This window comes from Trichomonas vaginalis, chromosome IV, assembly GCF_026262505.1.
Source record: "Trichomonas vaginalis G3 chromosome IV, whole genome shotgun sequence".
Classification (NCBI taxonomy): domain Eukaryota; phylum Parabasalia; order Trichomonadida; family Trichomonadidae; genus Trichomonas; species Trichomonas vaginalis.
This window is the reverse complement of record NC_067206.1, coordinates 22,947,701-22,974,308: the sequence shown is the minus strand read 5'-3', so window position 1 is coordinate 22,974,308 and position 26,608 is coordinate 22,947,701. Positions and strand designations below refer to the sequence as shown.

The 26,608-nt window shown below is 34.3% G+C and overlaps 15 protein-coding genes and 2 pseudogenes across 17 annotated transcripts, besides 1 other annotated feature; 12 read left to right on the top strand and 5 right to left on the bottom strand.

Annotated features, from left to right (window-relative positions):
- Window positions 1-6,143: 6,143 nt before the first annotated feature.
- TVAGG3_0151180 (uncharacterized protein) lies at window positions 6,144-6,419 on the top strand (the record flags this gene model as incomplete). Its single annotated transcript, XM_051224656.1, has 1 exon — window positions 6,144-6,419. One exon carries the CDS (start codon window positions 6,144-6,146, stop codon window positions 6,417-6,419), a length of 276 nt encoding a protein of 91 aa, XP_051109642.1.
- Window positions 6,420-6,437: 18 nt separating this feature from the next.
- On the top strand, window positions 6,438-6,680 carry TVAGG3_0151170 (serine threonine-protein phosphatase family; the record flags this gene model as incomplete). Its single annotated transcript, XM_051224655.1, has 1 exon — window positions 6,438-6,680. One exon carries the CDS (start codon window positions 6,438-6,440, stop codon window positions 6,678-6,680), a length of 243 nt encoding a protein of 80 aa, XP_051109641.1.
- A 467-nt stretch (window positions 6,681-7,147) lies between these two features.
- Window positions 7,148-7,533, bottom strand: TVAGG3_0151160 (uncharacterized protein; the record flags this gene model as incomplete). Its single annotated transcript, XM_051224654.1, has 1 exon — window positions 7,148-7,533. A coding segment is annotated over one exon (386 nt), but the record flags the coding sequence as incomplete, so codon positions are not given.
- Window positions 7,534-8,193: 660 nt separating this feature from the next.
- Window positions 8,194-25,581: a mobile genetic element.
- On the top strand, window positions 9,832-10,226 carry TVAGG3_0151150 (annotated as a pseudogene). The gene has a single exon. A coding segment is annotated over exon 1 (395 nt).
- Window positions 10,252-10,404, top strand: TVAGG3_0151140 (uncharacterized protein; the record flags this gene model as incomplete). Its single annotated transcript, XM_051224653.1, has 1 exon — window positions 10,252-10,404. One exon carries the CDS (start codon window positions 10,252-10,254, stop codon window positions 10,402-10,404), a length of 153 nt encoding a protein of 50 aa, XP_051109639.1.
- On the top strand, window positions 10,499-11,008 carry TVAGG3_0151130 (phage tail repeat-like family; the record flags this gene model as incomplete). The annotated part of the gene is made up of 1 exon (XM_051224652.1): window positions 10,499-11,008. A coding segment is annotated over one exon (510 nt), but the record flags the coding sequence as incomplete, so codon positions are not given.
- On the top strand, window positions 11,164-11,748 carry TVAGG3_0151120 (HNH endonuclease family; the record flags this gene model as incomplete). The annotated part of the gene is made up of 1 exon (XM_051224651.1): window positions 11,164-11,748. The coding sequence occupies one exon, from the start codon at window positions 11,164-11,166 to the stop codon at window positions 11,746-11,748; it is 585 nt and encodes a 194-aa protein (XP_051109637.1).
- TVAGG3_0151110 (uncharacterized protein) lies at window positions 11,774-12,634 on the top strand (the record flags this gene model as incomplete). The annotated part of the gene is made up of 1 exon (XM_051224650.1): window positions 11,774-12,634. The coding sequence occupies one exon, from the start codon at window positions 11,774-11,776 to the stop codon at window positions 12,632-12,634; it is 861 nt and encodes a 286-aa protein (XP_051109636.1).
- Window positions 13,134-13,796, top strand: TVAGG3_0151100 (uncharacterized protein; the record flags this gene model as incomplete). The annotated part of the gene is made up of 1 exon (XM_051224649.1): window positions 13,134-13,796. One exon carries the CDS (start codon window positions 13,134-13,136, stop codon window positions 13,794-13,796), a length of 663 nt encoding a protein of 220 aa, XP_051109635.1.
- Window positions 14,199-15,095, top strand: TVAGG3_0151090 (organellar and viral DNA polymerase type B; the record flags this gene model as incomplete). The annotated part of the gene is made up of 1 exon (XM_001296956.1): window positions 14,199-15,095. The coding sequence occupies one exon, from the start codon at window positions 14,199-14,201 to the stop codon at window positions 15,093-15,095; it is 897 nt and encodes a 298-aa protein (XP_001296957.1).
- TVAGG3_0151080 (organellar and viral DNA polymerase type B) lies at window positions 16,073-16,684 on the top strand (the record flags this gene model as incomplete). The annotated part of the gene is made up of 1 exon (XM_001296957.1): window positions 16,073-16,684. The coding sequence occupies one exon, from the start codon at window positions 16,073-16,075 to the stop codon at window positions 16,682-16,684; it is 612 nt and encodes a 203-aa protein (XP_001296958.1).
- On the top strand, window positions 16,773-17,552 carry TVAGG3_0151070 (KilA, N-terminal/APSES-type HTH, DNA-binding family; the record flags this gene model as incomplete). Its single annotated transcript, XM_001296958.1, has 1 exon — window positions 16,773-17,552. The coding sequence occupies one exon, from the start codon at window positions 16,773-16,775 to the stop codon at window positions 17,550-17,552; it is 780 nt and encodes a 259-aa protein (XP_001296959.1).
- On the bottom strand, window positions 18,104-18,553 carry TVAGG3_0151060 (protein of unknown function, DUF4106 family; the record flags this gene model as incomplete). The annotated part of the gene is made up of 1 exon (XM_001297631.1): window positions 18,104-18,553. The coding sequence occupies one exon, from the start codon at window positions 18,551-18,553 to the stop codon at window positions 18,104-18,106; it is 450 nt and encodes a 149-aa protein (XP_001297632.1).
- On the top strand, window positions 19,169-19,462 carry TVAGG3_0151050 (uncharacterized protein; the record flags this gene model as incomplete). The annotated part of the gene is made up of 1 exon (XM_051224648.1): window positions 19,169-19,462. A coding segment is annotated over one exon (294 nt), but the record flags the coding sequence as incomplete, so codon positions are not given.
- On the bottom strand, window positions 19,479-19,898 carry TVAGG3_0151040 (protein of unknown function, DUF4108 family; the record flags this gene model as incomplete). Its single annotated transcript, XM_051224647.1, has 1 exon — window positions 19,479-19,898. One exon carries the CDS (start codon window positions 19,896-19,898, stop codon window positions 19,479-19,481), a length of 420 nt encoding a protein of 139 aa, XP_051109633.1.
- TVAGG3_0151030 (uncharacterized protein) lies at window positions 19,935-21,032 on the bottom strand (the record flags this gene model as incomplete). The annotated part of the gene is made up of 1 exon (XM_051224646.1): window positions 19,935-21,032. The coding sequence occupies one exon, from the start codon at window positions 21,030-21,032 to the stop codon at window positions 19,935-19,937; it is 1,098 nt and encodes a 365-aa protein (XP_051109632.1).
- Window positions 21,201-21,987, bottom strand: TVAGG3_0151020 (annotated as a pseudogene). The gene has a single exon. A coding segment is annotated over exon 1 (787 nt).
- Window positions 25,582-26,608: the final 1,027 nt, after the last annotated feature.

Genomic DNA, 26,608 nt, shown 5'->3' with positions numbered 1-26,608 from the left:
CTATAAGTTGGGCTGCTTTGGCGTTGGCTTGGGCATCTAACCAGTCATTGTTAGCTTTTATATATTCTGCGCTTTTCATTGCCTTTTTGCATGGCTGCGTCGTTATTTTTTACTTTCTTGTGCTAAGTTTTCATACTGTACGGTTTGGTTTTGCAACTGTAAAAGTTTTCTGCCTTTACATTTGCTTCAACTTCTTTTTTATACTCATCGCTATCCATATATGTCTTCAGGGCTTTTTGTTTTATCTCTTCATCTTTCAGTACTTTATATTGAGTAGTATGGTTTTTTCAAATTTACAACATCTTGTTCCATTTTTGCTACTTCTGCTGTTTTTCTGACACTTTTTTCGCATATTCCTCTGTACTTAGTTCTTTCAGTTGTTCTTCTTTCTTCTTTTTCTCTACGTTTAACTCATTGAGTTTCTTTGTGTGTCTGTCATATTCTAGTTTCTTTTCGTTTTCACTATTTGTTTCTGTATGTCTATGTTTGACTTTTTGACATCTGCTATTTGATTTTTGAGTGAACTCAAATTCATTTGACTTTGAGGGTTATATGCTGTTCCGTCTGCAGCTCCACCATAGCCTGCCATTTTCGCTAAAAGTGCCGCTCTTAAACCTCCACTCTGTGCACCAAAAACTCGGTTTAAAAGCATAGGATTGCTTGACATTTGTTGCAACATAGTGGGGTCATTCATTATTTGTTGTTGCAACTTGTTGTGTGTCAGTTTTACTATGGATGTTTCAATGCTCTCTTCCTCTTACGTATATTCTTACGTAGCTTACGTGGCATTTTAAGTGAAGTTAAAAAGCGGTTTTTGACAGATGTTTATATGACACTTTCTCCGGTTTATAGGACCTCTCTCATATTCTATCTTGTCAAGACTTCTTCGTAAATGTTTTGTCATGATTTCATCGTACATGTTTTGTCAAGACTTCTTCGTATATGTTTTGTCAAGACTTCTTCGTAAATGTTTTGTCAAGACTTCTTCGTATATGTTTTGTCAAGACTTCTTCGTAAATGTTTTGTCATGATTTCATCGTATATGTTTTGTCAAGACTTCATCATAAATGTTTTGTCAAGACTTCTTCGTAAATGTTTTGTCAAGACTTCTTCGTAAATGTTTTGTCATGATTTCATCGTACATGTTTTGTCATGATTTCATCGTACATGTTTTGTCAAGACTTCTTCGTAAATGTTTTGTCAAGACTTCTTCGTAAATGTTTTGTCATGATTTCATCGTACATGTTTTGTCAAGACTTCATCGTAAATGTTTTGTCAAGACTTCTTCGTAAATGTTTTGTCAAGACTTCTTCGTAAATGTTTTGTCAAGACTTCTTCGTAAATGTTTTGTCAAGACTTCATCGTAAATGTTTTGTCATGATTTCATCGTACATGTTTTGTCAAGACTTCATCGTAAATGTTTTGTCATGATTTCATCGTACATGTTTTGTCAAGACTTCTTCGTAAATGTTTTGTCAAGACTTCTTCGTAAATGTTTTGTCAAGACTTCTTCGTATATGTTTTGTCGAGACTTCTTCGTAAATGTTTTGTCAAGACTTCTTCGTATATGTTTTGTCAAGACTTCTTCGTAAATGTTTTGTCATGATTTCATCGTACATGTTTTGTCATGATTTCATCGTACATGTTTTGTCAAGACTTCTTCGTAAATGTTTTGTCAAGACTTCATCGTAAATGTTTTGTCATGATTTCATCGTACATGTTTTGTCAAGACTTCATCGTAAATGTTTTGTCATGATTTCATCGTACATGTTTTGTCAAGACTTCTTCGTAAATGTTTTGTCAAGACTTCTTCGTAGATGTTTTGTCATGATTTCATCGTACATGTTTTGTCAAGACTTCATCGTAAATGTTTTGTCAAGACTTCATCGTAAATGTTTTGTCAAGACTTCATCGTAAATGTTTTTGTCAAGACTTCTTCGAAATGTTTTGTCAAGACTTCTTCGTACATGTTTTGTCAAAGACTTTCATTCGTACATGTTTTGTCAAGACTTCTTCGTAACATGTTTTTATTGTCAAGACTTCATCGTACATGTTTTGTCAAGACTTCTTCGTAAATGTTTTGTCAAGACTTCTTCGTACATGTTTTGTCAAGACTTCTTCGTAAATGTTTTGTCAAGACTTCTTCGTAAATGTTTTGTCAAGACTTCTTCGTAAATGTTTTGTCAAAACTTCATCGTACATGTTTTGTCAAGACTTCATCGTAAATGTTTTGTCATGATTTCATCGTACATGTTTTGTCAAGACTTCTTCGTAAATGTTTTGTCAAAACTTCATCGTACATGTTTTGTCGAGACTTCTTCGTAAATGTTTTGTCAAGACTTCATCGTAAATGTTTTGTCAAGACTTCTTCGTAAATGTTTTGTCAAGACTTCTTCGTAGATGTTTTGTCAAGACTTCTTCGTAAATGTTTTGTCATGATTTCATCGTACATGTTTTGTCAAGACTTCTTCGTAAATGTTTTGTCATGATTTCATCGTACATGTTTTGTCAAGACTTCTTCGTAAATGTTTTGTCATGATTTCATCGTACATGTTTTGTCAAGACTTCTTCGTATATGTTTTGTCAAGACTTCTTCGTAAATGTTTTGTCATGATTTCATCGTACATGTTTTGTCATGATTTCATCGTACATGTTTTGTCAAGACTTCTTCGTAAATGTTTTGTCAAGACTTCATCGTAAATGTTTTGTCAAGACTTCATCGTAAATGTTTTGTCAAGACTTCTTCGTAAATGTTTTGTCAAGACTTCTTCGTAGATGTTTTGTCAAGACTTCTTCGTAAATGTTTTGTCATGATTTCATCGTACATGTTTTGTCAAGACTTCTTCGTAAATGTTTTGTCATGATTTCATCGTACATGTTTTGTCAAGACTTCTTCGTAAATGTTTTGTCAAGACTTCTTCGTAAATGTTTTGTCAAGACTTCTTCGTAAATGTTTTGTCAAAACTTCTTCGTAAATGTTTTGTCAAGACTTCATCGTAAATGTTTTGTCATGATTTCATCGTACATGTTTTGTCATGATTTCATCGTACATGTTTTGTCATGATTTCATCGTACATGTTTTGTCAAGACTTCTTCGTAAATGTTTTGTCATGATTTCATCGTACATGTTTTGTCAAGACTTCTTCATAAATGTTTTGTCATGATTTCATCGTACATGTTTTGTCAAGACTTCATCGTAAATGTTTTGTCAAGACTTCTTCGTAAATGTTTTGTCAAGACTTCTTCGTAAATGTTTTGTCATGATTTCATCGTAAATGTTTTGTCAAGACTTCTTCGTAAATGTTTTGTCATGATTTCATCGTACATGTTTTGTCAAGACTTCATCGTAAATGTTTTGTCATGATTTCATCGTACATGTTTTGTCAAGACTTCATCGTAAATGTTTTGTCAAGACTTCTTCGTAAATGTTTTGTCAAGACTTCTTCGTAAATGTTTTGTCATGATTTCATCGTAAATGTTTTGTCAAGACTTCATCGTAAATGTTTTGTCATGATTTCATCGTAAATGTTTTGTCAAGACTTCATCGTAAATGTTTTGTCATGATTTCATCGTACATGTTTTGTCAAGACTTCTTCGTAAATGTTTTGTCATGATTTCATCGTACATGTTTTGTCAAGACTTCTTCGTAAATGTTTTGTCAAGACTTCTTCGTAAATGTTTTGTCAAGACTTCTTCGTAAATGTTTTGTCGAGACTTCTTCGTAAATGTTTTGTCAAGACTTCTTCGTAAATGTTTTGTCAAGACTTCTTCGTATATGTTTTGTCAAGACTTCTTCGTAAATGTTTTGTCAAAACTTCATCGTACATGTTTTGTCAAGACTTCTTCGTACATGTTTTGTCAAGACTTCTTCGTAAATGTTTTGTCATGATTTCATCGTACATGTTTTGTCAAGACTTCTTCGTAAATGTTTTGTCATGATTTCATCGTACATGTTTTGTCAAGACTTCTTCGTAAATGTTTTGTCAAGACTTCTTCGTAGATGTTTTGTCATGATTTCATCGTACATGTTTTGTCAAGACTTCATCGTAAATGTTTTGTCAAGACTTCATCGTAAATGTTTTGTCAAGACTTCTTCGTAAATGTTTTGTCAAGACTTCTTCGTAGATGTTTTGTCAAGACTTCTTCGTAAATGTTTTGTCATGATTTCATCGTACATGTTTTGTCAAGACTTCTTCGTAAATGTTTTGTCATGATTTCATCGTACATGTTTTGTCAAGACTTCTTCGTAAATGTTTTGTCAAGACTTCTTCGTAAATGTTTTGTCAAGACTTCTTCGTAAATGTTTTGTCAAAACTTCATCGTACATGTTTTGTCAAGACTTCATCGTAAATGTTTTGTCATGATTTCATCGTACATGTTTTGTCAAGACTTCTTCGTAAATGTTTTGTCAAGACTTCTTCGTAAATGTTTTGTCAAGACTTCTTCGTAAATGTTTTGTCAAGACTTCATCGTAAATGTTTTGTCATGATTTCATCGTACATGTTTTGTCAAGACTTCTTCGTAAATGTTTTGTCAAGACTTCTTCGTATATGTTTTGTCAAGACTTCTTTGTAAATGTTTTGTCAAAACTTCATCGTACATGTTTTGTCAAGACTTCTTCGTACATGTTTTGTCAAGACTTCTTCGTAAATGTTTTGTCATGATTTCATCGTACATGTTTTGTCAAGACTTCATCGTAAATGTTTTGTCAAGACTTCTTCGTAAATGTTTTGTCATGATTTCATCGTACATGTTTTGTCATATCTAAACTCATAGTCATGTATGTCCTCTAACCATCTCATAACGGTTTCCAAACCACTTTTATCGGATGTAAAGTAAAAACATGGATGGTTATGTAAAACGTCTAAAGTTTCTAAAGAGTCTCTCAAAGTATACTTCCTTGGAACGCCCGTAACTTTTCTGTAGCGACGATAGACCCTTACTTGTCCGGACAAAGTTATACTATTTTGAGTGCTCTACAAAAAAAGTCAACAGCAACGACTTTCAAAAATTTTTATGGGCTAGAAGGGGCGCAGCCCCTGGGAAGCCCCCTATACCCAAAAAACTTCATTTTATACTTCATTTATACTAAACATCTTCAGGGCTAGAGGGCACGAAGTGCCTGGAGGCCCCACTACCTTTTTTTTTTTAAAGATATTATATTGAGAGAACTTAAGAAACTACCGAATGGTCTAACATTTGTAGATTTGTTCGGTGGAAGTTTCTATATATCCCATTTGTGCCATACAATATTCCCAGACTCAAAGATTATATGCAATGACTTCGACAACTATATGGACCGTCTCAAACATATACCAGACACAAACAATATATTGAAAGAGTTAAAAGAAAAGATACCTATAGGTAAGATGGAACGTATACCATTAGATAAGAAAAATATTGTGAGAGAGGTTTGAAAAAAGCAGAATATATAGACTGGGATAGTATATCTGCTAGACTATTATATAGTGGTTCTATAAGAGTTCATGACATTGAAACACTTATGTCAAATGTTTTATATCTTAACTATACAAATGTTTTCAAAGAGGACATAGAAAAATATATTGAGGGTATAGAGTTTGTGAGATGTCGTTGGACAGAGTTGTATGAAAAATATAAAGACAAGGAAAATGTTTTCTTTATAGTGGACCCGCCGTTCTATAACACATGCGATTTTCAATACCAAGTAGACTGGACTTTGAGAGACTCTTTAGAAACTTTAGACGTTTTACATAACTGTCCATGCTTTTACTTTACATCCGATAAAAGTGGTTTGGAAACCGTTATGAGATGGTTAGAGGACATACATGACTATGAGTTTAGATATGACAAGATAGAATATGAGAGAGGTCCTATAAACCGGAGAAAGTGTCATAACAAAGAAATTTTACTAGTAAGTAAATGTGGTTTGAAATAGGACTACTTGTTTTAGGTTTTTTCCATTGTGTCATTTATTTATTTGACGTGGCAGAAAAGTACAGAGAATATGAAGATGAACCAATGCCTGCAAATGTTCAGTATATGTACTCGTAAGAGATATTTTTATCTAATATTAAATGGACGCACAGAACTTAGCGAATGCACAGCAACCTGGACAACCAAACCCAGAGAATATTCCAAATGAAGTTAGAATACAAACTGCAATGGCAAACTATGGTCAAGTGCCAACAGATGTACAAATGCAAACTGCCATGTCAAATGACGCTGCGTTAGGTTTGCCACCATGGTATGCAAATATGAGATGGAAAGAGTTTTATACAAACCCTGAAGTGGGATATAAACAACTTTATGCAGATGACGCGAACACAGGAGTTGACCCAGAATATGTTTTCTACCAGAGGAGAAACAGAATGTATGAGCTCCAGTTAAAAAATGCTATGGAACTCAACAGGAAACGTAAGAGACTAGGTGGACATTAGATTTTTACATATAGTAAAATGGGTTTCTTCAGTAGTATTGGAAACTTCTTCAGAAGAGTCGGAAGAGGTATATGGAATGGAATAAAAACCGTAGGAAGAGGAATTTGGAACGGAGTCAAAAATATTGGTAAAAGAGTAGGTCAGTTTGTTGGTATTATACCTAAAGACCCTGAACCAGAAGAACAAGCTCCTGTTATACAACAGCCTGAACCTGCACCACAGTCTAGTTGGCAACCAAATCCAACACCTCAACCGTATTAAAAAATTATATTTTTACCGTTCGATAGTAGTTGTATATGAAACTAAGTTCTAAGTAAAACGCATGGTATAATGGAATTATTCTTTTTCTTCCATCTGTAGTAAACCATACTTGAAAGTCTGAAATACTTCCACTTGGTGGTTCGTATAACTTTGTAGGTTTTTCGTAAAAGTCATTTGCCAAGCATAAGAAAGAGTTTTGGGCGCCAGAAAATGAAGCATGAACGATAATAGCATCTGAGTCGAAAACATTTTCATATGTTCCATTAGGGTTTTCGACTTCATAAAAGTCCGGGTGTACTGGATATTCTGCAGGCTGATTTAACATCCTCAGAAATCTATACCATGCCAAGTTGTTATATTTTGTAGAAATATAAACGTTTTCTCCAAGGTCTTCTATTCTATTGATTTTAACAGTTGCATTTTTCCTGTCATATATAATATCGAGATGGTACTCTCCTTCGTCAATGTTATACTGGTTTGCATATTCGAGATAGATATCGTTTATTTTTTCTTGAAAAGCTTGAAGAGTTGTTTCTAAGTTTACAAGCAAATTCACTTGTAAAAGTTTTCCCTGTTCAAATTTCTCATACGTACGTTTTTCTTTGTTATAGTATCGAACTTCAAAACCGACTGTAAATGGGAAACCATGTATGGCTTCTGAAATGAACTTCATTCTACGAAAGCCAATAGCTTTTGTGACGGATGGGTCTCTTAACCATCTTAACGGGTAGTCAAAACGATAGCCTTCATGCTTTACGGTCTCTGTCTCAAACTTTTGACCTACATTGGTAAAAAGTTCATCTAATGGTTTAGTTGTAGCAACTCTAGAATTTTCTTTTTCTATTGAAAGCATATTTTATCTATAATAAAAATGTCAAATGAAACAGCGTCTATGAGAGAAATACAACACAACCGACAACTCATTATACAAGCTCTAAATAAGAACACAACAAACTTTTCAAACTATTCTAAGATATCTGAGTCATTGAAAGAAGGAAACTTAAAACTGACATTAAACCCAATGACAGATGAGTTTCTATTTCAAGACAATAAGAACCATACTGTCTGTATAAATCCAACAAAAGGAACTTTAAACGAGAAACCTATAAATGAACTTCTTTTGAAAACAGATGTTGACAACAAAGCAGACAAAGAATATGTAGACGATGCAATAGCAAAAGAAGAAGAAAGAGCTAACAAAGCTTATGCAACAAAAGAACATACTCATCCTGAACTAGCAGACAAAACATATGTTGACAATAAAATGTCAAGTGAAGTGACAAGAGCTGAAAACGAATATTCTAAAAAGACTCATACACATTCTATATCTGAAATAACAGACTTAAACGTTAGCCTTGAAAATAAGGTAGATAAGGGACTTATGGCTAGTGTGTTAGTGAAGAAGGCGGATAAGGAATATGTGGATGAAAAAGATAACGAAATGAAAGAAAGGGTTGAATGGTACCATGAACGGACATCGAAGATTTTAAAAGGTAAAGCCAATACAGGATGGGTTTCAGGATGTTTAGACCTTAAAGCAGATAAAACTTATGTTAACGATGAGTTAGAGAAGAAAGCAAATAAGACTCATACACATACCATTGCAAATATTGCAAACTTACAAGAAACCTTAAACAGGAAAAGTGACGTTGGACATACACATACATCTTCTGAAATAACAGACTTAAACGTTAGCCTTGAAAAGAAAGCAGATAAAACAGAGCTTCAAACATTAAAGACAGAAATACTTCAAACATTATATCCTATAGGCTCTATTTATACGTCAATGAACTCTACCAGACCAGAAGTAGTACTTGGTTTTGGAACTTGGACTCAAATAGTCGACAGGTTTTTGTATTGTGCAAACTCTTCAAAGGAAACAGGTGGAAGTAAAACGATTTCAGGTGAAAACTTACCTGCGCATAGTCACTACATAGATTTAAGTACATCTCAAGCAGGTTGGCATAAGCATAAATTTTGGGATTGGTCAGCAATGAAAAAAGGTAAAGGATATGATGTGAAAGACGACGTTCAGTTTGCTATAAATTGTTTCTGGGGTAACACTCAGGGAGATGGAAACCATACACATCGCGTTTCAGGGTATACGCAAACAACGGGACAAAGTAAAGACTACATGCCACCTTACATGACAGTTTACGCATGGTATAGAAATGCTTAGTCGTCATGTTCCACTTCTTTAGCATATTCGTCAGGAGTTGTCTTATATTTGTTAGGAACTGTCTTTGAAAGTATACCACCTTGAACTTTGACAAGTTTGAAACGAGGTCTGACAATAGTAGTTTTATCTTCTGCTTGCAGTGTGTACATTTTGCCATGTTTGCCTAAAACTTCATAATATTCTCTTGTATACTTTCTTCTATTTTTACGAACACGAATGTGAGTACCTGTCGGGTTCCCATTGTTGTCATAGTCAATAGTATTTTCATATGGGTCGCGTTTGGGTATTTCTATTTTTACTTTGTCACCTTTCTGAAGTTTGAAGCCCGGCATTCTTTCTTGTTTGTCTCTTTTGACTAAATTATTAAATATATAGTCTTTCTCTAAGTCAGGGTTGTTTTTCATTTCTTCGGGGGAGTGGTTTCCCAAACCTTTTTGTTTACGGCTATTGTAAATATTTAAAACTTGTCTCATCTTTGCCTGGGAGAAGTGTCTATACTTGTCGTCATATGACATTTCATTTGCTTCACCACCTTGTGGTTGGTTTAAGTCTCTTAACATTTTTATACAACCGTCAATGACACCAAGAGCAGAATGGTTTTGGTCGACAATGAAATATTGGTTTACATTTTTTGAACGCAGATAGTTTTTAATATCGTCTGATTTGAAAGAACTTTCACAGTCAGACGATAGTTTTGTTGGATGGTATTTGTCAACGAATATTGTCAAAGCTGCTAAGATATCTAAAATATTTTTGGACTGTAATGGTATGGCTTCACAGTATCTTGTGTTTTGACCGACAAATATTAGCCAGTATGGTGGTCCATCTGTTCTAACTCTCGGAATGTTTTCCAAGATATCCATAAACCAAGCATTTGGTGTTGAACTAAAGATTTTTACCATGAGTGCTTTCTTTGTCGCTTTAGAAACATAGGGTCCTTGTTTGGATTCGTCATTTTTTAACCCATAAGAAATGGGTTTTTTGGCGCGTTAGCAGGAGTTGCATCTAGATTTTTACCCGCAGTGGGAACAATAGCCAGAGGTGTATTTGGAGTTGGAAGGAAGATTTTGAGTACATTAGGTATACTTAAAGAGAAAGCACAACCTATTATACAAACTGTACAGAAAGGTTGGGATGTAGCACGAGATGCAACAAATCTTATTCCAAATCCTGAAACAAGAGGAAAAGTTCAAGGATGGATGGACAATGTAGGAAGACAAGCAGGAAACTATTATAACAAAGCAAATGACTACTATAACCAAGCAGGACACTATATGGACCAAGGTGAAAGATTCTTTAACAGAGGATATAACCATGCACAACAGTGGGTAAACAATAACCAACCTCAACCACCTCAAACGTGGTGAATGTAAAGTTTTTTACTGAGATGAAATGAACAATACAGCATTGAGACAAATGTGTTCAAGATGGATTTGTCGACTTCCAGCAGTTACACCACGTGTTTGTCAAGTTCTTCCTATACCTCAGGAAGTTTTAGACCGACTTAAAAAACAACAACAACCAGTTGAAAACAAACCAAACTAAAATTTTTTACTGAGATGAAATGACCGAAGAAGTTGAAACGGTAGATTTGACACCACAAACAAAAAGTTCAGAACCATTGTCAAAACCTGTCAAAGAACTTACAGATGAAGAGAAAAATTCAATAATAGAAAGTGCCAGGTCTGGAAATACAAACCCTAACTACAAAGTCACTTTTCATAAAAATGGAACGGCAAGTATCTCAAAAAAGAAACAGACTCTCACAAATAAAATATTGAAGTCTGAAGGAGCTTTCGAGACAACAGATGGAAAAGTTTACTTCACTGACCAACAGTTCATTATAGAACATCTCATTGACTTAGAGTCGAAATATTCTAAACTTTACAACAAACACAAAAAGTTGAAAGGAAAACAAAAACAAATGGCATATGATATTTATGAAGATGTTGACGACACAACTATTCCTGCAAGTGAAGTAAAGTCAGCCGAACCGAAAAGTGACGAAAAACCGATAGAAGAAGAAAAACCAAAAACTGAAGATAAACCAAAACCAAAGTTTAGTTTGGAAACTAAACCAAGTCAACCTTCATTAGCTGGTATGGGTTGGCGTCAAAGACTTATGGTAGCGGGCGGTTATGTAAAGTAAAGAGAAAAAAATATTTTTTTATTTTTATTTGAAATGTACGCTGAGTTTGTTGGAGAAGACCGTCAGACAACATGTTTGTTAGATGAGAAATATGAAACGGCATACCATTTTAAAACAATATATTTTTAAAAAAATATTTTTTTATTTTATTTGAAATGTACGCTGAGTTTGTTGGAGAAGACCGTTGGGAAACTTGTTTGTTAGATGAGAAATATGAAATTCACTGTTGTGAGTCATTTGAAGTCAGAAACAAAGAGACAAAAAGAGTTTTAAGCGAATGGGAGCGAAATAACGGATATACTACTATGAAGATGAGTGGAAAACACTATTTTAAACATATTGTCATTGCAACTCATTTTATACTGAATCCTAACAATTTACCTTTTGTAGACCATATAAACCATATAAGAAACGACAATAGACTTGAAAACTTACGTTGGGTCACTCGTTCTGAAAACAATAAGAACAAAAGCAAATTTGGAGATATTGTATTCGAATTTGTCGACGAACTAGAAGATGAAACAATTGAAATTACAGACTATGGCAAGCATACGTTTGAGTTTTACTACTATAGCGAAGAACAAGACTCTTTCTACTTTTATACCGGCGTAAACTATAGGAAATTACAAGTATATTTTACTAAGGCGGGCTATGCTTATGTAAACACTAGAGATACAGATGGAAAACACGTTCGTATACTTCTTAACAAATTCAAGAAGCTATATGGCATACCATTTTAAAACAGTATATTTTTACATATATTAAATGCTTCAGGTTGAAAAACAAAGAACAAAAGTAGCAGATACAAAACCGTTAGACTATATCTTTACAAATGCTGGTAGGAATATTTCAGATGAAGAAATTTCATCCCGAGTATACAGGTTTGACTATCCAATTCGTTGGCTTCAAAGTCCTTCAGATGCAAAGGCAATAGGATTTAGAAGAGTTTTGTTTTCAAATAGAACTAACGCATTTATGTTCGCAGTATATTTTCATGGGCAGTATAAAGGTTCTGATGGTCTAATAGAAAAATTTGACGAAATGAGGATCTTTACAGTTCGTTCAGACGAAAGTCTTGAGAAAACTCTAAATGACTTTCAAACTCAAATAAACAAATACTATTGGGAATTTCAAGAAAAATACGACTCTTTACTAAACGGAACGTACTATCTGAAACTAGAATATGACAAGATGAACTCCACCGTTTCATTTCAAAAGATTGAAATTAACCCTCCAAGAGATACGGAGTTTTTATTTTGGGGAGTAGACAAACGTTCTTGGGCACAATTTCTTCGGTTACTAAACCAGAACGAACCATTACCACCAGATGGTCCATTTAAATTTATACTTCCACCAGCAGATTTGACAGTTTATAGAAATGTGTTCGACCCTCAAAATGTTATGTGTCATGCAAGTTTCAGTTCAAGCAACAATGGTTTTCTATGTATCGGTAAGGACTTTTATGACTTTGCTTCTAAATTCTACGAACCACCTAGTAACAGTTTCTCTGACTTTCAAGTTTGGTTCACAACAAATGGTGTGCAGCATATTATTCCATTGTACTATGACTTTTATCTCGAATTGTCTTTCATATACAACTACGGAAAAGTGCTGAAAAAGTATTGAAAAATAAAGTTTAGAGTAGATGGTTTTTAGGTGGAGCCAGGTCCCTCGGTCCCTCGGTCCCTCGGTCATTTTAACTTCTCTGAAAAAGTGTGACAACATGACATTTTGACAACAGTCCAGGAAATAAACTTCTTCTTCGTACATGTTTTTGTCAAACATGTACGTAAATGTTTTGTCATGACTTCTTCTTCGTATTCTTTCACCCGTTGAATTTTGTATAAAAAGCAACCGCCGGAATTCCGGCGGTTGGTATATTCTTCACAAAATGCTTGTTTTGAGGTCGAGCCATTTTTGGCTCCACCGTATTTTTCAACCAAAACTCATTTTTTTCGGCAAAAATATATTTTAGGTTAGATGGTGAGATCTCAGAACTAGTCTTGTACTGTTTCAAGACAATGTCCGACGGTTAAGCCACAAACGAATGTCCGACGGTTAAGCCACAAACGAATGTCCGACGGTTAAGCCACAAATATTTTTTATTTTTATTGTAAGAACTGAAATGACAGTCGAAGCAAAAACGTTCACGAACAGATCTAATGGCGAAACATTCACAAAAGGCACTTACAACGGTATTGAAGTCTTACGTAGAGACAAGGATGGTTATATAAATGCAACAAAGATATGTCAGCAGTTTAGGAAAGACTTTAGAAGGTTGTTGGAAAATAAGTCCTGGGAAGAGTATTTTAAGGCATTTTGTGAAGAATATACCAACCCGCGGAATTCCGCGGGTTGCTTTTTATACAAAATTCATGCAGGAATTCCTGATGAAATCAAACAGGTTAGAGGAACGTATGTAGACCCAAGACTTGTAAACTATATAGCAATGTGGGCTTCTCCAAAATATTGCATAGCAGTTGGAAAAATTATGGACTCCATAGACAAGAAAGTTCATGAGAAATTAGATGAAGAAGAACTTGAAGATACAGTAGAGAATGCTAAACCTTTGTTCGAACAAGAAGTTAGAAAAATGTGCGAAAAACAAATAGAACATGAACGTGAGATATGTTCTGGTTATAGAGATTCTCCATACGAACTAGACCAATGGGAACAAGAAGATTTAAAGAGAGAATTTAGAGAATATGAACTCGCTAAGATAGCATTTGAAGCTGCAGAAGAGAGGTTAAAAGTTTGGGGTCGTTTTGTACAAAAATATTGTGAGTAAATGAACCATTTCTTTTTATTGAATTCGGCAAAAATATATTTTAGGGTAGATGGTTTTTAGGTGGAGCCAGGTCCCTCGGTCCCTCGGTCCCTCGGTCATTTTAACTTCTCTGAAAAAGTGTGACAACATGACATTTTGACAACAACACAGGAGAAAGCAGTTATGACTTCTTCGTAAATGTTTTGTCAAACATGAACATACATGTTTTTTCACCCGTTGAATTTTGTATAAAAAGCAACCCGCGGAATTCCGGCGGTTGGTATATTCTTCACAAAATGCTTGTTTTGAGGTCGAGCCACTTTTGGCTCACCGTATTTTTCAACCAAAACTCATGAATTTTCCCGAAATAAAAAATAAAGTTAGTTTTTTTAAAAAAATATTTTTTATTTTTATTGTAAGAACATGTTAGCAACAACAGCACCAAACTCGTTAGTCATGAATCCAACATCTATGTTAGTAGAGATGAAAAGCTTCATTCCTTCTTCATATACTTTCGAAACAGAAATCCAGAAGATAAAGCAGGAACTTCTCCAAGGAGATTTAAACTGTAGTGCAAAAGATGAAACAAATGAACAGTATCTTTATGAAATGCAGGATATTATTGACCATCTACCTAAACTTCCTGAAATACAACAACAAAAGCTCACTATTCCTGAATTCGATGAAATAGAAGTCAGACCAACTGACTCAGTTGAAATAAAGAAGTTCATACGTAAGAGTAACTATGAGTTTCTTGGATTTCATTGCAACCACAAAGACTGCGATATGGTATATTTCATTGACATATATAAATCGGAGGAGTTTAAGACCTACGACAACTTTGTTTCGTTAGTTGCTGAATGTGTATGGCAGATAAGAGATAAAGATAGAAGAGGTAAAGTATGGAACGGACAAATAAAACCCGCAACTTTTGAGTTAAAGAAAACCATTTACGCCTTAGTCATACTTGCAGGTAGGGTTTCAATGTACAATGCTAAAATGAACCCACAATGTTCAAAATGTAAAGCAGCAATGAAGAAATATAACTACTCCGTCAAAGAGATAGAACGTATGAGAAACGACTATGCTGACTTAAAGAAAGAAGTAGAGAAACCAGCAGAAGATAAAATGGACATGTTGACATTTCTGAACAAAAACTATCCAACTGCTGACGATTTCCTTCTTTCAGATGTCAAGAAGAAATATAAAGAAACCTTCGGCATTGTTAAAACATTTGATATCCTTCGTGAAGAAATAGAAGCTACAAAACTGTTTAAAGTCATGAACCATCACAACATATACCATGTAAAACGCTTGTGAAACATATACGAAGAAGTCATAACTGCCTGTGTTGTTGTCAAAATGTCATGTTGTCACCATTTTCAAAAAGATGTTAGTTGACCGAGGGACCGAGGGACCTGGTTCCACCTAAAATATATTTTTGCCGAGTAAAATGACCAAATTTCATTATATAACTGTTATTTTTGACGAAGAGAACTTTTGCACTTCGTCAAAAAAATCCCTGAAATCGTGAAAAAATGACCAAATTTCATTATATAACCGTTATTTTTTACGAAGAGAACTTTTGCACTTCGTCAAAAAAATCCCTGAAATCGTGAAAAAATGACCAAATTTCATTATATAACCGTTATTTTTTTACGAAGAGAACTTTTGCACTTCGTCAAAAAAATCCCTGAAATCGTGAAAAAATGACCAAATTTCATTATATAACCGTTATTTTTTTACGAAGAGAACTTTTGCACTTCGTAAAAAAAATCCCTGAAATCGTGAAAAAATGACCAAATTTCATTATATAACTGTTATTTTTTACGAAGAGAACTTTTACACTTCGTAAAAAAAAATCCCTGAAATCGTGAAAAAATGACCAAAAATCATTATATAACTGTTATTTTTTGACGAAGAGAACTTTTACACTTCGTAAAAAAAATCCCTGAAATCGTGAAAAAATGACCAAATTTCATTATATAACTGTATTTTTTTGACGAAGAGAACTTTTGCACTTCGTAAAAAAAATCCCTGAAATCGTGAAAAAATGACCAAATTTCATTATATAACTGTTATTTTTTACGAAGAGAACTTTTACACTTCGTAAAAAAAAATCCCTGAAATCGTGAAAAAATGACCAAATTTCATTATATAACTGTTATTTTTTTACGAAGAGAACTTTGACACTTCGTAAAAAAAATCCCTGAAATCATATCTTTTATACAAGATAGAAAAAATAAAGTTAGTTTTATTTTTTTTTATTTTTTTATTTTGTATGTAAGAAACAGAAAATGACAAACACTGAGTTTGAAACAGTTAAAAAGATAGACAATGACACCAAAATGGTTAGAATTGGTGATTTAAACGTAAGATACTCAAAGAAATACAAGAAATATTCTTTGTCAGACATTTTATCTCCATTTGGAAAGAAAACATCCCATTGGGTTAAAAATGCTTCTACTCAGAATATTTTGACAAGAAATCCTGAGCTGATGATATCTGTAAGATTCTATGGAACTGCAGCATATCTCATCGACAAAAGTCTTATACCAATAGTTTTGTTATGGTTAGACCCAGTTGTTGGATATAACTTCATAACATATGGTTCATTCGATACGGAACGTTGCAGTGAAGGCTTACTTTACATCGTTCAGAAACCAAAGGACTTCAATACAAAGAGATATAAGATAGGAAGAACATATAATATAACTCAAAGATATGACAGTATAGTCAATAGAGTCAAGGTTGCGTTTGTTAACGATATGAGAGCTGCTGAAACAGAACTACTTGAAAAGTTTGAGAAAATGTATGGTGCTCCCATAAAAGGTAAAGAAACGTTTGAAGTAGATGAGATAGATAGTGCTATAAAATTATTTGACGAAGTTGCTGAAAAATACATGTAAAGCGTTTATTTTTGGTCTTTTGTGAAAATAAAAAAATAACGCTAATTTTTTATAAAATATTTTTTTTATTTTGTATGTAAAGACAGATATGTCAACAACCGAGAACACAACAACTGCTATCGTTCATGAAGACATAAATGAAGAATATGAGTGGGTTCAGTTAAACAAACAACTCCGTCTCATTCGTTCGGTCAAGGATGACATGTACCAAATGCAAAGTATTTTGACAGCATGTTTTGCTCCAGATACTAAACACGCAGACGACTGGTTCAGAAACCAAAGCACACAAGAACTCCTCAGTGAGTTCGAACATGTAGAACTTAAAAAGATGTACCAAGACAGACAAAACTTACCATCATATCTAAAAGGTATATATGTTCATAAGTTCCTAGTTAGTTCAATAGCAATGTGGGCTTCACCTCGTTATGCAATCTACATACTTATGCTACTTGACGAACTTTGTACAAAGCAGAGAGAAGATATGATGAAAGAAGACAAAAACATACAGAAAAGAATACCACGTTCGGTACCAAAAGGAAAGGAAAAGAACTATAAGTATATGATTTATACTGAAGAGATGGAAAATGAAGAAGATAAAGATATGGTTATGTTGCATTTAGTCAGAAGAAACAACAAAAGCTTTTACGACCTTGCTAAGATTTACAAATCTAACAGAAATTGGTTCTATCGCGAAAACTTACCGATTTCAATGACACCGAATGAAGATGTGAAACAAATAGTTCAAGATACTTTACATCAAACACACTATGATATTAAAGGTTGTACAATACTTACATTCAAAGAAGACTTACCGCTACTGAAAGAAAAAATAACAGAGTATTTTGACAACTTCAAACAAGTAGAGTAAATGAACCATTTATTTTTCAAGCTTGACACCAAAGATGGCTCAGGTAGCTCTAGATGGTAAATTGTCTTGTCAAATCCTTCTGGCATTCCGAGTCCTTCCTTCCGACATTCCGAGTCCTTCCTTCCGACAAGAAAAAAATTTCCTTCCGACAGGAAGAACTCTTCCTTCCAACAGGAAAAAATTTTCCTTCCAACAGGAAAAAATTTTCCTTCCAACAGGAAAAAATTTTCCTTCCAACAGGAAAAATTTTTCCAGTTGTCCGTCCGTAAACCATTCAAATTTTCGAAAATTGAGAACTTTTTGGCCGACCTTCAGGAAAAATTTTTCCTTCCAACAGGAAAAAATTTTCCTTCCAACAGGAAAAAATTTTCCTTCCGACAGGAAGAACTCTTCCTTCCAACAGGAAAAGTCCTTCCTTCCGACAGGAAAAGTCCTTCCTTCCGACAGGACACAAACGGATGAGTGACGTACCACCAACCGAGTCCATTCCAAAGCCAGAAGAACCGAAAGCTGCAGAACCACAACAGACTAAGACTAAACACTTACATTTTTCAAGCTTGACTTTTTACAATTTGAACTTTGTTTGCGTAGATATGAATTCTGAAAGAAGTATGAGGGTCTTGTATGACTTTGTACTTCTCCCATAGTTCATGTCTGTCAAACTTACCTGCCATGGACTCTTTCATAAGTTCCATGAAATCGTCTTCGGACAATCCGGGGAAAAGTACAATGTCAGTAAGTATTCTCTTTACATCCTTACTTAAACTCTTTGCTGTCTGTACACAAATGACAACAGAGATGTTAAAGTGTCTGAGCTTCTTAAGAATTCGACACATGTCTTGTTCTCTGTTCTTTAACAAAGGATGAGAAGCAAAGTCATCTAAGATAAGAAGACATCTATGAGGGTACGTTTTCCAATCGTAAGATTGCAATTTCTTCGAAATGTATTCTATCTCTTTCTGTTTGTTTCTGAAGTGTTTCTTCTCTAATATTCTCTGCATTTCCTCATTTGGGTCTTTAAACTTCGAATTGACATACTCATTTATAGCATTGTACTTCAAAACTCTTCTTTGGTACTTCTTTATCCAATCTAACAACTCAGAGTCTTTTATACATACTAACTTAGACTTCTTTATAATATCTTTGAACGAATTTACGGTTTGGTCAAATTGACCAGAAGTACTACAAATGACAACTAACTCATAGAATGGGTTCTTCTCATCTAGTTCTTGTTGTTGTGCAGCCATTTTAAGATAAGTGAAAGTCTTACCCGACCCAGGCGGTGCGATTAGACCTGTTATACCATTCTGAGCAAATAAGAACTTGTCATGTATGGGTTTTATCTGAGCATTTTCCAACTTCCTCTTGTTCTTATTTAAAACATTCTCAAATTTTTTGTCAATGTCAGCAAACTTTTTTTCTAACATATTTTTAGAAAAATTAAAATTTTTATCTTTTTGAAAATGTCTAGCGATTTCGCCATCTATATTCGAGACAAACTTTTTGACAGCAAAACATCTGTCGACCATAAAATCTTACATAGTGTAAACAAGAAAGGTGAATTTGTTCTAAAGTTCTGTTTCTGGGAATATGACAAGAACCATAAAACATTAAGCAGAGCAGTCTTAAAATTTGTCAATGACAGACTTGTTGACAGAGATGACGCCTCTTGGAGAGATGAAGTCCAACAAAACTTCTTAGAATGCAAAGAAGACACATGCGCTGTTCTTGAAGATGAAATAGAAAACAGAATAGAAGAGCTATTAAAGGACAAAGAACTTTTACAAAAATATGGTTCTGAGAAGTTTGACATAACTCCACCAGAAAAGAAGAAGAGAGAAAAGAAAGAAAAGAAAGTAGAAGAAGAGAAGAAAGAACCAGTTCCAGAGAAAAAGAAATTTGACATGTAAAAATAAAATTTTATTTTTAGAACATTTCTGGGTCAATGTCAATGTTCTCTTCCTCTTTAGGAGCAAACACTGGCTTAGACTCTAAAATCTTTTTACCCAATTTACCTTGAACTTCAACTATCTTAGACTCATAATATTCATAGTCGTCTGCTTTCTTTGGTTCATAAGGTATAACAAGTTTGTATGCTTTGCCTTCTTTAAGGTTTGAGAACCTTCTGTCAAAACTTTCTTTGACTGTTAACAAACCTTCTATGTCTAAGTCTTCAAATTTCGCACCATTTTTAGTCACAATAGCAAACTTAACTGGTTCGATGTTCCAAACTTTGCTGAATGAAGACTTTTCAAAATGGTAGAAGTAAACATTCAAATATGTGAATGGGTCTAGTTCTTCTTTAAGTCCTGACATGTACTTGTTTACTGAGATGAATTTCGTCATCTTTTCTATCGGATAAAAAAATATTTTTTTTTAAATTTACTCAGAAAAATTTTTCTTTGTATATACACCATTCTGTACGTCTAAAAGACTTTTGACATTTGCCAAGAATGTTCGTTTAGACGCTGTCATATAACCATACTCTTGACAATATTGTTTATACGAATCGTACAATGACCTTTCATCTAAACACTCAAAGTCAGTTTCATCTATGAACAGTTCATATACACTCTTGTTTGCTTCTAACAATGTTTGTCTCTCTTCGGTATGTGGAATTTGTCTTGGATTGAACTTAGAAATATCTAATGTCATAAAATATGAGAACAAGTGGTTGTAAAAGTCAGATGTCAAAGTTTCTGCTAAGTCGTCAAAATATTCTGTATCTTGCATATGAGAATCTGACGTTCTGACAACTACATATCTTCTGTCAGAACTTTCTAACTTCATCGGAACAGCATTGTTTGAAACCATAATGAAGTTTGCAACATTTTCACAAACTCTTTGGTCTTTATATTTTCTTTCAACAACTCCAACTTTGTCTGTTATAAGACTCTTCAAAGCATCTGAGTTCAAAACTTTTGTTGTATCTATACTTTGAAGTTCGTTACATACTATAAGTTTCATATTCTCTATTGAAGAGTTAAATTTACCGCAGATGTTTTCTAAGTTTGTCATATTCGGATTCGAATAACCTTCTAACAGTTTGCACAAAATATCTGTAAAGAATGTGTTCTTACCTGTTCCTTGTTTTCCAATTATAATGAGAGCAGTTTCATTTTTAGCACTTGGATGTTGTAAGATGTTTGCAAACCAACATAAGATATACTCATAGACTCTTTCGTTTCCATTGCATATAATTTCTTTGACATGGTCTAACCAAGCTTCTATAATATTTTCTTTCCATTCTACTTGTTCATATTTATATCCAGTGAAGATAGAATAGAAGTTTGGAGAAGGTGTATAGAACTTTATACCTCGAACTGAAAAATCTTCTAACTTTGACAATAAGATATCCCAAGCATCTAACATCTTCATGCCAACTTGTACAACTTTTATTTTCTTAAGTTTCTGTCTACATTCTTGTTCTGAAACTATTGTTGCTCTTGGTTTGTTAAAGACTACATCCCATTCTTTCATAACATAACATTCTGGGGCAGAGTCAACATAAATGACTAAACGTTTCAAATTCTCGACTGCTTTGTTATAGTCTCGAAATGGACACATATTTCTGAATGTTTGGAAGTCATAAAAATCTGAAACATCTATTCTGTACATTTTTATAAAAATAAAAAAAAAATATTTTTTTTATTCTTGAGCTATTTGTTGCATTTGTTGTTCTTGAGCTATTTGTTGTTGAAGTTGTTCTTGTAATACAATACTTTCACCAGTTGCATCTTCCAATTCGAAACTTTCTGCCGTCATTGACAAATACATAGGACATAAAAGTTTTACAGGAACAAAGTTTGCGTCAACTAATGTCAACGTTATACTTGCCAAAGTGTTTGAGTTCACTAAGGTTGAAAATTCTGCATTCGAATGAACAATAGGCAAACCAGCAGAGAAAGTATTGTTTATACGCATAAGTATCTTTTGGTCATAGTAGTTTCTGTCGACATTCGAATAACACTTTGAACCTAAGTTTGAAACAATATATAAAATAGGTGTACTTAAAGTCAATGGAACAGACATTCCTTGTATGACACCTTTTCCTGTTATAGGAAACTGTTGGTAGTAAAAACCAGATATAAGTTTTGTATTATAGCTCATATTGTTTATAGTAAACTCAGTCGGACATCCAAACATAATGAAACCTGCTCTAGTTGCAGCACATGTTACACCCGTACTTAAGTATTAAATAAGTCAACAAAACCTGTTGGTGGTATATCTGAGTAAGTATCTTCAAAGGAGTATTTTTACCATTCACAACAATAAAATCTTCTGGTGTCAAAGAGCAAAAACAGGCTTTAGTCGTCATTGTGTTTAAAGTTAGTTTACAATATCGTCCTTGAGGACTTTGTAAGTTTGTTGTTATAGAATTATATGACTCAGGGTTTTTAGTCGTAATAGTATAAACCATTATATCTTCTGCCATTTACTTAGCAAATAAATTTTAATGAAATGTTGTGGTCGTCAAATTTTTTATAACGTCTGGGAAACTATATTTTAAGTTCAACGTTTCACCTCCTTTCATAACGTATATCTTGTCAATGACATTATATGAAACACCACAGCAACTAACGTCGGGTTCTATTTCTTTGATGTTTATATCGTCTGCCTCTGTCAAAAGTTTCAATAGTTCTTTCAAAACTTCATGAGGTGCAATGACATATGAGTTCACTTTTACAGGGTTGTGTTCGACCAAGTTTAACATTATACCTAAAGCTTGACAAATCTTCTCCTGAGTTTGAAGTTTGTCTTTAAGTTGTTGGTAGTCATTTCGAATATCTGCAACAGAACTTAAGTCTCTGCTAACTTCAGGGTATGTTGGTTCTTTTACAGGAACTATTGTTATACCATCTTGGTCTTCGTATGGTTTCCCCACTTCAACATCTCTTTCTTTGACATTGACAATAACACTTTGACTGTTTGTTTGAGTTGGTGAATTTAACTTCACATCTGCCACCGCCATTAAACCTTTTGAAACACTTACGCTTCTATTTTTCGGAAATGACATTTTACTTAGAATAAAAAGATGGACGTATTTGAGTATCTCTTCGAATTGAAGCAGAACAAAGTTTACACACACAAACAATACAAATACATTGACAGAATAGTTCTTTATACAAACAATGGTAAATGTTATAGAATAGCAGTCTTTGCTGAACCAAAATATTTTCATAAAGCAAAGAAAGTTGGTATAACTGAAATGGTGAAAGTTCTTGAAGCAGACAAAAATATAACTTCAAAACTTACAGATATTTCTAAAGGTAAGTTTATAATACAATATTATGTCAAAACTGGCGTACTGTCAATATTTGACGGAGAGAAGTCAGTTCAAGAACAACTTACTGACCTGCTGCCAAATCTGCTCGATGGAAGCTGTCGTTATGCCAATCTGAGGAGCCCCAGCAGGTTTCATCGAACGAATCTTCAAAAGAGCATCTTCCGTGAAAAGTGCTATTGGTTTTGTAAACTTCTTTGCTTTCAATTCATTCTGGACCGTCTCTGTCACCAGTATATTGTATTTGAACTGTACCAACAGTTGAAATACCACCCATAAAGTCTTCTGAGTCAGCAAATGGAATGCCAAGCCAAAAGTTTGAACGGTCTCCATTTGTATATTGAGTTTTTTGACCTCCTGTATGAGTCCATACTTTCACATATGGCATAATAGAACTTTGCATTTCAGGGTTAATGGTTGTTGTGAAGTTGTTGTTAAAGTTCATAGCATCTAATGTCAAGTTGTATGACCTCATATCCTCAACTGTAGAATATTCTTCTCTTGGATAATATTTGCCATCTATGTTTATATGATATTTAATACCGGGTTGTAGAAACAAGAATAGTCATTTATAGTTCGTCTGAACAGTACAAACATAGTATCTGCATGTTTCATTGCAGTTGTTAAAGCAATATCTGTTCTTGCACCTGGGTCAGCACTTTGGTTTCCAACTTCACCTGCAAAGTCTTTGACAGATATTTGGTGTATAGGGAACATAAGTGGAACTGCAATATATTTGGCAGCTAAAGCATTTGAAATATCTGGGTCCAACATATAAACGCAAGTCTGCTTTCTATTCTCTTGCATTCAAATTTTTCGCATGTGAACTTAACTGGGTCCCAAGCAGTTCCAGCAGCATTGAAATAATAGTTTACTTCAGTGTTGAGGTTTGAGAAACCAAAGTCTAAGTCAACTTTGTCTTTGCAAAAGTCGGCGAATGACGTTTTATTTGTTCCCACTACTTCTGTAAGAGTGAATGGGTCTTGTGTTGGTGCAATGACTAAGTTATTTTGCTTGGAGTAAGTTCAATAGAAATTTTTCCTGCCCAGTTTGGCAAGTATCTTAAAAACCTGAAGATGAGGAAAGATGACAAAGGAACTCTAAGTTTCAGTTTTACTTTAGTGACAGCATTTCCATCTGAACCAGAAAGGTTAACATAAACTCCTGGAACGTTAGGGTCAAGTCTTCTTATTTTCTCAATAGTTGCATACTGGTCTGTTTGTTCTCTAGCTTGTGGTTGTACTGAGTTTCTCAAAGCGAACCATTCATAGTTTGCCCATGTTACTGTTTGAACTAAGTCAGAGTTAGAATATATCTTATATCCCATGAAAACTTCTGGAGCATATTGGTATCCGACATAGAAAATTCCATTGCAACCTTTCTTGTCAACAACTTGGCAGAAGGTTTTATTTCAATGTCTTGTTCCACGTATAAGAAAGAGTTGTCAATAGAAATTATATGAAACCTGTCGCAAGCAATATCTACTGTTGTTGAAGAACCTTCTCCAAACTCACCTACATTTCCATAAGAAACAGCAGTTGTATATTCGTAAGTTCCAGGAACTATTTCTGACCTTCTAATGGCATTGTCGCATTCGTTATACCATTCGGAAACATTTCCATTCATGGCATCCAAAACTGTTGGCGTTATATTCTGAGCGGCGTACATTTCATATGGGTAAAAATATAGAATAGTTGGATTTATGTGTCATAATAGAACCCACGTGGACCAAGCTTTACTTTCTTCCTGGCTGAGTTTTTAACTCTTCTTTTTCCTTCATTGCCACTACTTTCACTAGATGAAGTTACTTCTTCACTACTTTCACTTTGTTCTACTCTTCTCTTCTTCTTTGGTGTCGCTTTTGGTAACTTGCCCTCTGCTTCAAGTTGTTGCATCTTTGCCTCATGTTCACCTAGTATGTTGTAAATTTCCCATGTCCTTTTTGCCTTTGGGCTCTGGTCGCCCATCTCAGGTAACCTATATCCTAGAAAGAGTTTGTCATAGTTTGTATTTGAGTCTTCGCGTATTGTTTGCATGACTCTTTCCTGAGTTTCCGGTTCAAGCTCTTCAAACAGAGCTTGTCCATATGGAATAAGCTCGTTTCCAAATATATGTTTTTTGTAGCCATTCTGGTTTTCTTTCCATGTTACCAATTAATCTTTTGTGAATGGGAAAGCTTTTACCAATGTTTCAGTCTTGCGTCATTTATTTCTGTAGTTGGTTTTATTTTGTCAAGGAACATGTTTTTCAATACTAACATTTCATTTGGTACTGTCCATTTGAGTTTTCTTAAATATTCATCCCTTCTCGGTTCATTGTCTGCAAAGTAAGTTTTTATGACATTTTGTAAACTTTCGTTTGCAAGGTCATGTACAATAGGTTTCTCTTCCTTCTGTCTCCCTAACTTTCTTTCTAAACTTTCACCAAATATACCATCTTATGGTTCTGTGTAGTTCTTTGAGATAAATGTTTAGAACGTCAGGTGTTATATTTTCCATCAGCCATGTTCATTTCATACTGGTCCAAAATATCTGCATGTTTCATATCTTTCAATGGCATTAAAGCCGCGCTGAAAATACCAGCTATATCTGGTTCACCATTGACTTCCATTGCGTCTACAACTTCTTGGAATTGTGGTTGTAAGTTTATGAACCACCTATCCGGGTTAGCTTTATGACCCCATCTCATTGTAGTTCCATAGTCTGCAGAAACAAAAGTAGGTTTGTTTCCATCTTGGTTAGGTTCTGAATGAACTTTAAACAATGTTTCATTTCTATATGTTTGTTGAAATTAACCTTTTATTTTCACCGAGTTCAGCAAAAGATTGAACGTTATATGGTCGTAAGTAAAAGGGTTATTGTATTTGTGTACATTTTCTTTCAGTTCTTCCATTCTATGCTGAATATTTTCATCTGATGTTGGAGTCTTTTGTATGTCGGCGAACATTTTTTCGATATTCTTCTACTATGTCAGCCGAATTTTTCTTAGACTCTTGGAAAGATTCCATATTCTCCGCATACTCTTGTTGAGGTCAAGATTTTTCGGCTGTTCCAAATCTTCATCTAGTTCTGTGAAGTTAGTTTCCAAAGGAGGGACTTGTTCGTTTCCTTCAGGCTCTTCTAGCTGTTGTTGCTGAAACTATTTCTTCATGTCTGGTTGTATCTGAACTTCTTCCTGTGGAGTTTCTTGTACCTCATCTGCTGGCATTTCATATTTCGAGACCGTTTTCAACAAGTTCCCTATTTAAGTCATCCGCATTCATAACCCTTTCTTCTTTCGTTCCGTCTCTATTTTTTATGCGTTTCATGAAGATAGTTGAATTGTCATTTAGCTCTGACACCAAATATCTCGGAGTAAATTCAGTCATGTCATTTGGATGATATGCTATTAAATCATATCCCTTAGCGAGCTTGTATTTTCCAGGTTTGAAATTATATCCGATTTTATGCTGAGCCATAAAGCTAAAATAGGTTCGGGTCAATATTTCCTTCCTTGAACTTTTAATAGCTTTTTATATCTGTCACTAAAGTCAATAGTATCTGAGTAACCATAGTCTTCCTTTAGCATTTTTTAAGAATTCTTGGTTTCCTTTTTCTTTACTTCTTTTATGTCCTTGCTCTGTTTGTTGTTGCTGTGCTGGATTTTGAACTGTTGGTTGTGGAGGTGGTGCAGGTGCAGTGTTTTGAACTGTTGGTTGTGGTGCTGGTTGTGGAGGTGGTGCAGGTGCAGGGTTTTGAACTGTTGGTTTTTGGTTGTGTTGGTTGTTGTGTTG